Source organism: Octodon degus, unplaced genomic scaffold (genome assembly GCF_000260255.1).
Source record: "Octodon degus isolate 3935 unplaced genomic scaffold, OctDeg1.0 scaffold00153, whole genome shotgun sequence".
In the NCBI taxonomy this organism is placed as follows: Eukaryota; Metazoa; Chordata; class Mammalia; order Rodentia; family Octodontidae; genus Octodon; species Octodon degus.
Window position 1 is genome coordinate 5790275 of NW_004524729.1, and position 14784 is coordinate 5805058.

General features: G+C 46.2%; 1 protein-coding gene across 1 annotated transcript in view; it reads left to right on the forward strand.

Moving 5' to 3' along the window:
• Mov10l1 (Mov10 RISC complex RNA helicase like 1) overlaps window positions 1–14784 on the forward strand; it is a 69910-nt gene that overhangs the window by 17042 nt on the left and 38084 nt on the right. Inside the window, exons 5-10 of the mRNA XM_004642470.2 lie at window positions 1688–1704; window positions 2250–2393; window positions 2643–2887; window positions 3292–3424; window positions 4911–5102; window positions 7234–7348. Of these exons, the coding sequence (XP_004642527.1) occupies window positions 1688–1704; window positions 2250–2393; window positions 2643–2887; window positions 3292–3424; window positions 4911–5102; window positions 7234–7348 (846 nt within the window). The remainder of the gene's footprint in view (window positions 1–1687; window positions 1705–2249; window positions 2394–2642; window positions 2888–3291; window positions 3425–4910; window positions 5103–7233; window positions 7349–14784) is intronic.

Genomic DNA, 14784 nt, shown 5'->3' on the forward strand with positions numbered 1-14784 from the left:
GGGGCTGGCTGGCATGTGGTGCTGGAGGATCGAACCGAGGTCCCTATGCTTTGCCAAGCTTGTTTCAAGTAGGTGCTTTAGACCACTGAGCCATCTCTCCAGCCCCTTAATGCAGACTTTGGGAGATAACCTGTTAAAACTTTCATCATGGGAGTGGATTGACCCCCTCTTGAGGGCGGAGCCCTGAGCACCTGTCCCACCTCTTGGTGTCTTGTAATGAATATAGAACCTCAACAAAGCCTGACCCTGTTCAAACTATCACAGTGGTGGTCATTTGGGGGTACACTCTTAGTTCTTTGATATTTTGGTATTTTAAAAACATGTTGGACATAGGTTCTCAGCAGTTGCAGGACCTGTGTCTTCGGTTCCTCTGTGTGTGTATAACTCATGATGCCCTCCTGCTGACTCTCTTGTCTGATGTGCTGCCCTGCATGCTGCTACCATTGGCACTTAGCCTCCAGCAGACTCCTTTTAGACCTTCATTATTCTAGTTACTTCCCACTGTCCTTCACAGAAATGCCATTTCTGTGTGGGAAAGCAGTTCCCTACGTTGCATCAAGCCCTGGGCCCAGTCTCTGGGTATGGCAGGCAGCCCTGTGTGGTCTGACAGGCACGTGTGTGGGGCCTGCTTGACCACCACGTGTGAAGGACGCACAGGAGGGTCAACAGGTATTGCTGAATGGGAAAAGACCTGTGCCCTTAACCTGCTTAACTACTCTTGGCTTTGGCCTCTTGGAGCCTGGGTCTTTCCCCCATGTTCTTCACAACACCATTCCGCACCATCTACCTGACTGCAAGGTGCCAGGAAATGAAGTGGGTTGATTTGCTGGCTGGGACTCCAGCCTGGGTCTTTACCCAAGGTTCCTGTATGTTTTGCAGCTCTTGTAAGTGATGTGAAGCCCCACTCCATAGACCTAGAATCTGACTGTAGATCCATGTGTGTCATGACTTTTTGAAGAGCATGCCTGTGCTGCCTTGACTGGACTCTACAAGCATGGATAACCTGCCTCTGCCCACAGCAGTCTTGCCCTCACCTCAGCTCAGGCTTCTTGACTGTAGAGGAGAATGCAGTGGAGCTGGGAAGCGAAGCTCTGCCATCTGCGTGCCTCCCCTTTGGCTCGTGGACTCTGTATGTGGATTCTGGACCTAGCTTGTAGCCTGGGGCTGTTTCTCTGTGCTACAGGCTCCTAGTGTCTGATGGATAGCACGAGTAATGCACAAAGCTAGCTTTTGCTGGATTTCCAGCCCTAGCACCTTGAACAGCTCGCCCTGTGGGTGGGTTACATCTAGAACCTAGAGGCATTCCTACCTCCCTTCCCAATTCACACTTCATCCCTTTCCTTGTCTGATGTGGACAGCCTGTTACCTGTTTGCTCAGGGGGTGGAAAAGAAAAAGAAAGGGGCAGGCTGCCCCAAGGAGCAGTCACCAGGCAGGACTAGAAATGTAGAGGTTCATCCTGGAGGCGTCATTTTCTTAAGTTGCAAGCAAGGCTAGGCTGATCTAGAAGAAGCATGTGGACAGAGGAACCCTGGCTTTGAGTTTCTAAAGAGGAAAACTTTCCATTTCTTTCACATGTAATGAGGTGTCGCTCAACAGTGGGTTGATTTTCTGCGAGTTGTGTCACTCACCAGGCAAACACCATAGAGTGCGCTTACACAGGCCTGGGTGCTACAGCATTGCCCCCAGACCACAGGCCTGTGGAGGTGCGTTACTCTGTAGAACACTGGGAAGTTGCAACAGATGGTATTTACACCTCCAAACAAACTAGAAAAGGCAAAGAGAAATCTCGGTAATAGGAGTTTCTCAGCTCCATTTATTAATGTGATGGGCCCAGTGTTAATATGCAGTACGCTGTGAAGGAAACATCATTATGCAGCCTGTGACTGTAGTTCACAAAACTTCTCACACACCAGTTTAGCAGATCCCTGATGAGCAAGCCCTAGTGCATTCCCATCATCTTCCCAACCCCTGCGTGTGTATGTATGCCTGAGAGATGGAGAAGATGAAAGAAGCCCCTGTGGAACAAGTCAAGTACCACCTTGCCCCATCTATAGGTGCTGGAGGATTGTGGTGTCTTCTGTGAGGTGACTTTCCATCGTTGGAAGTTCTAGGTCTTGTGGAATCCCTGCTGTGGTCAGTGGGGGTCTCTGGATCACCAGTTTGTGCCCAGTGAGGCAGAAGAGAGAGGAGCAGGGGTGCTGCAGGACACCTCTTTACATCCTGGTGCCTTTCTCTTGTACCTCTTCAGAGACTCCAGCGCTGCTGGCGAAGCCTCTGAGGAATCCTGTGGAACCCGCTTACTCAAGAACAAAGGTGGTGTTGAAGTTACAAAGATGACAGATTTTGGAACACTGAAAGAAGGTGGAAGTAAAACAATGGTGATCTGGATAGAGTGAGTGTGTGTGGAAAGTTTTAAAGAAAGTGGCATTAATCATTTTTAAACTGTTTTAAGGACTTCTGTAGAACCAACTATTTTGCATTTATTTTGTCCATCTAAAAATCGTTTTAAAAAATTTCACCCCAGATCCCCTTTAACTTAATGAGGGTATCTGCAGTTGTCATTCATGAGATTGAATTCTGTGTTTCAAAGTGACTGCCCATCTCAGCTCAGAGTTGTGTCTCTGTTTGACTCTTTTTCCAGGAATAAAGGAGATGTTCCTCAAGACCTAATCAGCTGCAAACTGGCTGGCTGGGATAGAACTCACCAGTTTAGGTTTCAGATGCCAGATGTAGGCCAGGCCAGCCCAGAGGTGTCTTTTGTTTCTGTTCCTGAGAAGAAACAACTTTTCTCAGATGAAAATGTCGGCTCGTTAAATAGTGATAGAAAAAGCAAAACCAACGAGACGCTGGAGGGAAGACTGGTGAACAACATAGAGGGTTCTCCAGGTAGATGGCGCAGCGGTTACCATCAAGGGCCAAGGGCCCTGTGAGCCAGAGGGGCCTGTGCCTTGCGTGCACTCTGTGCCTGAGCTCTGTGGCTTTAGACCCTTCTGCTCTTTGCTGTGGGGCTGAGGAGAGACACGCAGCTTGGCAAGGACCAGCATGTGCTTGGCGTGGTGACTGTTCCCCGACCAGAGGGTGCGGAGGGAGTGTCTTCTCCCAGTACTTCCTGGTCTGCGGGCGTGTCCTCCCCCGTCTGGCTGCATTCTCCATGTGTTTTGTCAGCTGCGTCTCAAGTTTGATCTGTGTGCATTTGAGTGCTTCTGTGTCTGTGAGCATTTCATTTCCAGCAAGCACTGTTGGAATAATTCACCTTTCGGTCTGACTTTAGACTTAAATTTCCTTCCCAGATGACAGTGCCTGTGAAGGGAAGAGACCACAAAAAGAAAACGCTCCATCAAAACAGCAGCAGATAGAGCCCACGCCTGGGGGCCTCCTCCCTCCAGGGGGAAGAACCTCCGTTGCGGTGACATGTGATGCCAGGTCTGCCACTGAGGGGCTGGCGAGGGCTTGCTTCAGGAGGACGTTTGTGGGTGTTCTTTTTAGAGCTTCTTTCTGGTCCTCCTAGGTTGGATGTTACAAAGACAACTGTCATTGTCCTCATTACAAGCAGTGGTCCACCTTCACCCTCGCCAGATGACTGACCTGTCTTTACAAAGAAAACAGTGTCTGTGATCCCCAAGGCCTCTCTCTCTGTCCATCCTCTCCAGGCATCTGGCCAAGACAGCACACTGAGTTGAGGGCTGGAAGAAAGGGTGGCACAGAGCTGCCTCCCCAGTCCAAATTTAGCACCTCTCCTCCCTCCCTTGGCACCAGCAGCCCTCAGGCCCAGCCCTGGTCCTCCTTTCCTAGCCTCCCTTGTAGGTTGCCATCACTGCTCAGACTGCTCAAAAGGCTGGCCTGCTGGCCCAACTGTCAGATTGACATTGGACCCTCAGCCCCCCTACTCTTATCAGTCATTTGTGTTTCTAATTCTCAACGTTTTAAAGATGTAAATCATTCATTCATATAGATTGTTTAACACAGAATCTTGCTACCATGGGCTGGGGAGATGGCTCAGTGGAATAAGCATTTCCCTGGCAAGCGCAAGGGCCTGAGTTCAATCCCCGATTACAAAAAAAAAAAAAAAAAAAAAGAGTCTCACTACCATATGTAGCTCAGTCTGGCCTTGAACACATTATGTAATCCAGGCTGGCCTCAAACTTGAGGTGATCCTCCTGCTGAACCTCCACAGTACAGCAGTTGCAGTCATGTGCCACTGCACCCAGCATAAAGATATAAATTTGATCAAATCATTGACTTGCTTTAAGCCTATCAATATCAAATTGTGGGTGACCACTGAACAGCAGTGCTTCAGTCAGCCTGGAGGATATGACCCTCTTAAATTGGAGATGTTGTGATAATGTAGAGCCACAAGTGCAAGTGAGCAGCAAACAAGTAAAAAGTAGTATATAGTTTTTGGTCATATATACAGTTCTGATTTAAACTTGAACATAGTGAGCTGGGCATGGTGGCACATACCTGTAATCCCAGTACTTGGGAGCCTGAGGCAGGAGGATCATTATGAGTTCGAGACCAGCTGGGGCTACAAAGTGAGTTCAAGGCCATCCTGAGCTGCATAGTAAGGCCCTGTCTCAAAAAGACTAAAAAGAGAATCACAAGGTTAAGTCCAGTGTAGGCAACTTAGAGCATCTCAGAAAGGCTTGGCGATGTGGCTCAGTGACACAGAAACCCTGCATCGGTCACCAGTACTGGGAAAGAAAGTAATGGTCTTAAGTAATTTTTTATCTTGGGAAAGCTGTATGACACTGCTCATTTTGGAAAGTGAGATTGTGTTTGAGAATTTTATCATTAAATCAAGCTTGGCTTATTTGAGAGCTCTAACTTTCTGTATACATACAAAGAGAAATTACATTGAATTTATCTTGTTTATGACTGAAACTAAATAAACCTCTTTTATTTTATCAAGAACCTCTGGACGCTGCAAGGAGCTGCTCCTTTTCTGCTTTTCTAACTTCCTCATTGGGCGACACCTGGAAGTGACCGTCGTGAGTGGTGAGGAGGCACTGATAGCTGTCCGTGAACCATTCTCTTGGAGAAAGCCTAGAAGTTCACAAGCAGTACCATCCCACAAAACGACAGTTGTGACCACACAGAAAAGGTACCTGCAGTGAAATGAGTGTGTAGCTTTTGCTGCATCAAAGACTCACAGAAGCCTTAGCCATGAGAGAAAAGTAGAGAAGTCCTGTGCCACCAGCCTGGCTGGAAAGTGGTATGAGTGAGGCTGGGCTTGGAGCCCTCTTCTTCCTGTGCCTGGGCTGGGGGCACACTTCATGGAACTCATGGGGCTGGCCTTCCAGCAGAGGCTCAGGGTGGCTGTCAGGGCAGGATGCTCTCCCTCAGCTCCTGTCTCCTTGCCTGTCTCCTGAAGACAGGACTGAGGGCATCATCACTGCCTCCTGGGGTGGGAGAAGGCACATGGCTGATGCGGGAACACTGTGGGGTCAGGGCGCACGTACCGTAGGGCAGGTACTGGCTTACAGAGCAAAGGAAAATATTAACAGAGAAGAGCTGTGTGTGATAGTTTATTTTTGGAGTAGCCTTTTGTTCAAATCCAGCACCAAAAAGCGAGGTGATCATGGGCAATTTTCTCAATCTCTCAGAAGCTTAATCTCAAAAAAAAAAAAAAAGCTTAATCTCCTTTGTGAATGATGGTCCCTACTTTGTGTGGGTTGAGGAATGAATGAGGCAGAGGGTAGGATCTCGGCTCTCCTGGCGCAGGATAGTCAGGAAACACAGAGGGTCCCTGCTGTCCTCAAGGGGCACCCTGTAGAGATGGACCCCAAGAGCAGGAGCTCACCGTGACCTGCAGGGCATGAGAGTGCCTGATGACTCACTCCCACTTGCAGGAGACTCTCGAGAACCTCTGTTCTCGCCGGTAGACATACTCGTCCCTGTGTAATTGCAGTTGGCGTGGCAAAGGGGTGAAGTGGACGGACTGACAGCTGTACTTGTGCCTGGGCTGTTAGTGTGTCCCTGCAGGCAAGTGTCCTCAAGACAGGGGCGTTGGCTTCCTACAGTCGGATTGATGACCCATCATGCCTGGTCTCAGTGGCCCTGTGCCCAGAGACATGGTTAGAGTAGACTGACTGTCAGCCGTTATGGGGCCAGCACACCGTGCCTGTCCCCAGCATCAGGCCACCCCAGCTTCAGTCTTACTCCCATCTGAGAAGATTATGTCCACATAGCAGGCCTCTGGCCAGCCTCTCTCGGTCAGGTCTCCAGCATCCTGCACTGTCAGTAGCCATCTCTGGTGGGTGAAGCATGTCTCCCAGACCACGCGGTCAGCACGGCCAGTGTGCCAGGTGGTGTGATTGCCCTGGTCTGCCTCCGTCTCATTTGCTTAGTCATCGCTACACTTAACACTCCTGAGTGTGCAATGTGTTATTATTGAAACTGACCTACCAATTTGATTTGAAACTGTCTCATTGCTATTTGTTTATCAATAAAATTATGGGAAAAAAATAAACTTAACACTCCTGAAGTGCCCTCTGCTTTGTGAGTATGCTTCGTGTGCATGCTCTGACAAGCCCTGTCCACAGATCACAGAGTAGACGCTAACTCTGCGAGGAAAGACATCGGCCTCTTGGTGCCATCAGGAGTGGCTCTGGGGTGGGGGCCATGTTTCCATCCATCACTGCTGAGTGCTAAGGTAAAGGACCCAAGGTGACAGCAGTGAAAAGGAGGCTGGGAGCATCCCTGTCCCTGCCTGCACTGAGACAACAGGCTGTCCCAGATGGACAACAAGAGGGAGGAAGAGCCTGTGCTTCCTCTTTGAGGTAGTACACAGACCTCTCTGACCTGCTTCCTTCCACCCATGTGTGGCTGTTGTTTCTGATACTCACGTCCTTACTAAACACAACAGAAAGAGTTTAGCTTATTAAAAGTTAAAAACAGTTGCCTTCAGACTCCCTGGTTGCAGCAGGCTCCTAGACTTTCCAGCCGAGCCAGAGCACAACTGGAGATAGGATCCAAACCTGGGGTGGGGTCCAAAGCACAGTTCTTGTGCCAGGCCTTTCAGAGAATGAAAGAACTCTGATCTTTCTGAAAAAGGGGAGGGCATCTACTGCAGGGTGAGCATCCAGGTCTTCTAAATCTGAAACTTCCAGAGTGATACTCCAAAATTTCAGATTTTGGAGCATTTCAGATCAGATAAGGTTATACTCATATATACGTATGAAGTGCCTGGATGATCAGGAATTGCTTTTAACTTGTGGGTTTATGTCTTTAAGGAACTCAAGACGACAACTTCCAAGTTTTCTTCCACAGTATCCGATACCAGATAGGCTGAAGAAATGTGTGGAACAAAAAATTGACATCCTAACCTTCCAGCCACTACTTGCAGAGGTAGGAAAAAGTGTCTGAGGACTCCAGGGACACTTACCTGTCATCATTCAGACTTCTCAAAAAAACAGGATTAACTCTTCTCAGGTTCAGATCTCACAGTGGTTCACCTTCACCACAAGTAGTTGGGAATTGCAAGATAACAAGTGAAAGACACCTTGGTGGATTCTCTCTTTGGAGATTAAGTACCCTGTAGGATCTACACCGGTCCAGAAGAAGGTCGGTGAGGAGGGAGGGGCCTCTGCTGTAGCCCAGCCTCTCCTCCCAGGGCCATGCAGCCTGGTTAGGAGCAGGAGGCTTTCCTCAAGGCAAAACCCCAGCACACCGGGGCAGGGAGGTCTGCTGTTGAGGAGCTGAGGAGATCTAGCACAGGACTGGCTGGCAGGAAGCATAACCCTCCCTGAAGTCTGAAGGTAGTACCTGGGTAGTGGCCCTCTATCTATAATCCCAGCACTGGAGAAGCTGAGACAGGAAGAACACAAATTCAAGGCCAGTCTGGACAACAAGGTGAAACCCTGTTCCTAGGGAGAAAAAAAACTAAGTCTGATGATAGTTAACTTTGCTGCAACTCTGCACAGTCTACACAGCCCACTGGGGTGCAGGAAGTCCGGGGAGATGCTCTGAGTGGAGTGGCTGCAGCAGGGAGGACAAGGAAGGAGAGAGGTTTTGATAACGCAGCACCAGAGGAGGTCTGCTCCCACTCCAGGGGAGATGTTGAGGTCAGTCATGTGAGGAGTGAGCGAGGCATCAGTGGGACTGAAGGACAGAGGCTGGAGGAGCAGAAGGAGGTGAGGCCTGGTGCTGGGGACGGAGCCAGCTGCAGGGCATAAGGGCCCACCTGAGTTTCTTGTGTCCATTCCACCTGTGAGAGAGGCGAGGTCCAGAGCACTGGCCTCCGGGGAGCCGCTTGCGTCTGCCTTTGGTTTCCTGAACTTTGCCTAGGTGTCTGCGCCGGGCTTCGTGAGAGGCGCTGCTCTTCAGGCTCTTTTCTCCAGCAGTGCCGGCTTCGGGCACTGGCTGCCTCGGGGGGCATTGCTCCCTCCGTGCCCTGCAGGAGTCGGTGTGGAAGTGGAGCCATCTCTCAAGTTTCACCAGGCTCTTCCAGGGCAGCCTCATATTTGAAACTCTCTTGGGACAGATTTTATTTTTTTGTTTATTTTTATGTATTTATTACGGAGTCTACAGGGTCTTACTATGTAGATCGGACTCATAGTGATTCTTCTGTTTTCAGCCTCCCAAGCGCTGGGATTACAGGTGCACGCCACCACACCCAGTCTCATTTGCTGTCTTAGCACACCTCAGACAAGGCCAGCACGGCACCCCAGGGATAGAACCCTGCCGCTGTGCTCTGCCTAAGCAGGCACTTTAGTCCGCTGAGCTATTTGGCTGGCCCTTGGATAGATTTTAAAATAGGAACTAGATTTCATTATAGCTATATATAGCAGCTCAGTTTTCCTGTTTATTTTTAAAATTTAAATTTATTTATTTGGGATAGGGTCTCACTACTCAGCTAGAGTCATAGTGATCCTCTTGTCTCAGCCGCCAGCTCTGGGATTACAGGCATGTGCCACCACACCCAGAGTTCTCAAGGGGCCCACATGGCGTGCAGCACCAGTGATCAAACTCAGGACCCTGCGCTTGCCAGGCCGGCACTTAGACTGCTGAGCTCTCTCCCCAGACCAGTTTTCCTCTTAATCATTGAACTGCAGTTTTTCACTGTAAACGTGTTCTTTTTAATTTGGATAATGTGTTTGCATACCATATTTATAATGCTGGAAGTGTGTGTGTGTTTATTTCATGGACCTGCCTAGTGGAAGTCTATAAATTTCTATCAGGTTTTTGGTTTTTTGTTTTTTTTTTTTTTTTTAAAGAACCAACTTCTGGCTTAATTGGTGCGTTTTCTCGCATTCCTTTTCCATTTCATTGGTATTCACTTCAGTTGTGTGTGTATTTGTGTGTTACTGGGGACTGAATCCAAAGTCTTCACACTGAGCTATAACAAGCTTTTTTGTTATAATAGTTGACACAAGGTCTTGCCCAGTCACTACACTGTCCTGACTGGCCTTGAACTTGTGATTGTGGTCCTGTGCCCCTGCCACCGAGCACTGCAATTATAGGTGCCCACCAACATGTCCAGCTCTGCTATGGAAAAGAGGAGACTGAAGTGCGTTTGTTTTGAGATCCCTTCTTTTCTGTAGCACTCTTTGTGCTAGAAAACATTCTCTAGGCACTAATTCTGCTTCATTCCACAAGCTTTAATTTATTGTATTCGTTTTCATGTAGTTCAAAATATTCTCTACTTTCTGATTTCTGGCCCGTACTCAAGTCTTTTTTAATATTATTTTGAGACATGGTCTTGCTAAGTTGCCAAGGCTAGCCCTGAACTTTGAATTCTCCTGTCTCAGCACACAGGGTAACTAGGATTATAGGTATTTACCACTGCACCTGGCTTTCCATAGTTGTTTAAAGTATGTTGGGTTTCTAAACGTTTTTGGGATTTTTCCATGTTGTGATTTATTTCTAGTTTTACATTATTGTGGTTATAGAACATACTTTGTACGACCTCAGTCCTTTGCATCTGTTGATGCTTCATGGTCTATAGTAACTGTCTTGGTAAATACTCTTTTTAGAATTACTTTATAAGCTGAGCATGGTAGTGCTGCCTGTAATCCCAGCACTGGGAGGCTGAGGCAGGAGGTCACTGTGAGTTCAAGGCCAGTCTGAACTCCGTAGTGAGACACTCTCAAAAACTTGTATATTTTTAAATGTCAGTAAGGCAAGTTGTGCGGGTAGAATTGCTGAGGTCTCCCATACCTCTGCTGCCTTTTCTTCTCGCTCTGCCAGTTCCCTGAGTCCTCTCCAAGCGCGCGCCCTCCTGCTCTGCCTATAGATCTGTCAGCCTTCATTTTTCACAGTGGAGCTCTGCAGTTAGGTGTCTACATGTTGGTGGCTCCAGCGTGTCATTTTGATTAGGTGATCCCCTTAGCAGTGTGAGAATGCATGGAAGTTTTATTCTTGGCTCTGAAATCTGCTTTGGTAATATCATAATTCCTGTAGCTTTCCTCTGATCAAGTTTGACATGGTAATACTATTATTTTTAATCTACTTGTATCTTTTGAGTTAGTGAGTTTGTTTGTTTCTTTCTTTCTTTTTCCTGTGGCCTGCTCAGCCTGCCCTGGGGGCAGGGTTGCGGCTGGTGGTGCTGGGGATCAAACTGTGGTCCGTGCGATGGCCTGAGCTTGCCTAGGCAGGTGCTTTAGGCCACTGGGCTATCTCGCTGGCCCCTCGAGTCAGTTTCATATAAGAAGCATCTGGTGGCCCCTGCCTTTGATCCACTGCACAAGCTGTGCCTTATATTGTGGTGTCCGATCACTTGCATTTTGTGTGACTATCACGACTGATACAGTGAGTTTAACTCTGTCAGCCTGCTATTTGTCATGTCTTTGTCCCTCTTTTCCTTTTTCTTTCTCTGCCTTTTTCCCTTTTTGTTCTTGGCTCCTAACTCCTGTTTTGTGGTGTGCATAGCTTCTGCGGTAGACCTGCGCATGGAACTTCTGTGGCAGTGGAGATGTTCTGTCTGGCTCTAACGTGCAGGCTACCAGCCACAGGGCACTAGCGCATCTCTGGACTGTGGCTGGTGTGGCTGAGGGACTAAGTCTTTCATTTTGCTTTACTTTCCATTAACTTTAGTGTAAATAACTACATGTAGAAAGAACAGCCTTAGAGCATCCAGTTCAACTCATCACAGCCCTCAGGAAGCACCATCCCATAGCACTGAAGAGCGGTCTGCATCGTGCTGCCGTGTCCCGACCTTTTGCTAGTATGGTTACATATTTGACCTACACATCCCTTTTGACATGTAGGTGAACTCCCCAATGTGCGCTCACCATTCTTGCTTTACATGCTTCTCTCTCAGTGTGTCCTAGAAGGTAAGTGCTTGCTGCTGACCCACAGTCACCATCCGGTGGTGGTCTCTGCTTCATGTGCATCCAGATCCCCATCCAGAATCCTTGCCCTGTAGGTGTGAAGGACCTAACGGTCTTATCATGCTTGCTTATGGATAATTTAGCCTTTTTAACAAAAAACCACGAACTTTCACTTGAGAGACAGTATGGTAATAATTGGTATGTCATGACAAGAAGTATGTATTTAGAAGACCAGAATGACAGGCATTCCCAGCGTGACCCTTCTGTTACACATTGCTGTCTTCAGTGCAGTTGCTTGGATCGCAGGTATCAGTATGCATAGTCAGTCACGGTGAGAAGCCTACCAGTTAACTGCTAGTTTCAACAACCTGCTGATGTTTCTCAGGGTCATTGCCTTACCCATCTCATGCATATAAATGTATGGCTTTGCTCCTGTCATGTTTCCCAGCTTTTCTCCTTGCCCTCTCCTCATTGACCAGTCCTCAAGTTCCCGCTTTCCTTTTAATTGTGTTATACCTTTCTATTTGCATTTCTTCTTTTGAGTTCTTATACTAGGGAGACTATATGATATTTACACGTGTGGATCTGGTTTATTTCACTTATGAGCATATCTTCAAGCGGCATCCACTTAAATATAAATGCTTCAAGTTTATCATTCTTTATAGCTGAGTAATACTCCATTGTATAAAAATACCACATCTTTTTCAACCATTCCTCATGTGACAAGCATCTTGGTTGTTTCCTTTTTTAAAAAAACCAGGGAAATTGAACTCAGGCTTTGAAAAAAAATCTTAATTTTTTTCTTCAGTGACATTGGCAAAGTTCTATTTCCTTAAAATATGTGGAGTACAACATGACAATATATAAACATTTAAAAAGTCATTGTTTGGTATTATTTTCTAGGATTTACTATATATTAGAAATTTTTATAATTTTAGAAAATAAAAAATAATAATTTTAGAAAATCAAAATGAACAGTTCTATCTTTAGCAGGTGGTTACTTGTTGCATTCACTTAGTTATTTTTTAGAACTGACTGTATGTGTTGAGTTAGGTTCTGACAGTTCCAAAGAAGTTATGTTGGATGTGGGTCTTACTTCCAAGGGAAAAATCCTGGCTCCGTACTTGCAGTTAAACCAGGGATGGGGGCATATAATTATGTATCAAAGTGAGGAGTAGTATTAAGTCATATACAAGCTTAAAACTCAGAGTCCCCGATCCGAGGCGGGGTAACCTGTGGGGCGACTTTGGGTAGCAAGAGTAAGTTAGGTGTGTGCTGTGCTGGCGACATGTTATATGTGTAGGTAAAAGCCATCCTGTGGAAGTGAAGACTTTTACTGTTTCGGTATGTTAGTTGGTTTGGGTTTGGGGTTAAATTGTTAGAGTGGGATGCTGAGATACTTAATACTAAATCTACCCAGCGGTCCCTTACTTAATGTGGAGGCTGTGTTCCAGACACCCTGAGATGGGTGAAAAATCAGAGAAGCAGTGACATTATAGTTACTTTAGTATTTGCATATATTTTAAGGCTTTATAAACCCTTTCCACACTCTTATAAATCTTTCCCACACTTTCAAAAACACTTTTATGTTCTTAACTATTGTCTAAACTCATAAACCTACATAACTTTAACAACGTATGTATACTGTATGATACTGCAAAATCCCACTCTGCACATTCCCACCAGAAGGGCACATTTGCTGATGACCCTGCTTTGACTCATCATGATCACCCAACGCCCATAGGTCACACGGGCTCACCCTTGGTCTCGTACATTCTGCGGGTTTGGACACAAGTGCCATGGCGTGTGTCTACCGTTGTGGTATCATCAGAAGCAGTTCCACCGCACTCAGTCCTCTGGGCTGCATTTTCATTCCAACTCCCCTTAGTCTTGCAAGTTGCTGACCTCTCTAGTTTTGCCTTTTCCACAGTGTCTCATAAGAGAAACTACACAATATGTAGCCTTTTTAATGTTGGTTTCTATTTTTTAATATATATGTCTCACTTTTCTCATTGCTGGGACAAAATACCCAACACCCAGAGTTAAAGAAAGAAAGATTTATTTAGCTCACAGTTTGTAGAGGTTTCAGTTCATAAACGGCTGGCACGCAGGCAGAGTGGCTTCACAGAGGAGAGCAATTCCTGGTGGGCAGAAGGTAGCAGAAGCAACAAGGGAGAGACTCTGTCCCTCATACTGTATGTAGGCCACTTGCCCGAGGCAGAGTGTAGCACTCACGTCCGTAATCCCAACGTGAGACCATGAATCAGTTCTAGATTCAGTCACTTAGGAAAAGCCTGCTCCCCATGACTGTAGGAGCCTTTGAGGGGATATCTAGAAAGAATTCATACAATACATTGAGTTTTCTTCCATGTTTTGTCACATCTGTCTTTTCCAAAACTTACTTATTAGTGCTGATAATACTCCATTTCTGGGTATATTCCAGTTTATCCATTGATCTACTACAAGGCATCTTGATTGTTTCTAATTTCAGCAATTATGAATAAAGCTGATTGATGTGTGCAGGGTTTTTTATTGTATGCTGAACACGTAACAAAATCTAATCATCTTACCCATGCACTGTACTCAGTAGTATAAATATATTCAGAATTTTTAAAGGGAGGGGCCGGGGAGATGGCTCAGTGGAATAAGCGCTTCCCTGGCAAGCGCAAGGGCCTGAGTTCAATCCCTGGTTCTGCAAAAAAAAAAAAAAAAATGTTGTACAACCATCACTACTGGCAGTCTCCAAAACTGTTCTTAGAGATATGGCTATGCATCATGTTATCCATGGCAAAAGTAACAGGTAAGTACCCTTTCTGTATATACATAATTTCAGGGAGGTTTTACTTGAAAAAGTGAATATTTAGTAGTCACTAAATAGATTTTTTTTATTCTAATTAAAGTTAAGAGCCCCGTGTGGTGATGCATGCCTCTAATCCCAGCACCCCAGAGGCTGAGGTAGGGAGATCACCATGAGTTCAAGGCCAGCCTGAGCTGCATAGTGAACTCAAGGTTGACCTGAACTGCTCAATGAGGCCCTCTCAAAAAATTAAATAAATAATAAAAATTTAAGTTTTGAAAGAAATGACAGATTAAATACCTGAGAAGAGAATTTGTAAAATGTAGGACAAACTGAAAAATGGAAAAGTTTGCCTTGTCATCAGTAATAAGCAATTTGGGGGAAATATAGACATTTTTAAAGTTTTACTGCTGTCTAGCCAGGGAGCTGGCTCAGTAGAATAAGCGCTTGCCTGGCAAGCACAAGGGTCAGTTCAAGCCCTGTTCCACAAAAACAAAGGGGGGGTAAGAGATAAGGAAATAAGACCCCCCAAAAAGTATATGTTATTACTACTGTCCAGTAAGTTACAAACAAAAGAAAATAATGGCAGAGGAAGATTTCTAAAGAAGAGTAAAGAAATTATGGGTGATCGTATTCATGAAAGCCGAATATTTTGATTACAATAAAAGAGACTCAAGGGGAGATGAGCGCTCAGCTAGCAAGGAGCAGAGCAGGGA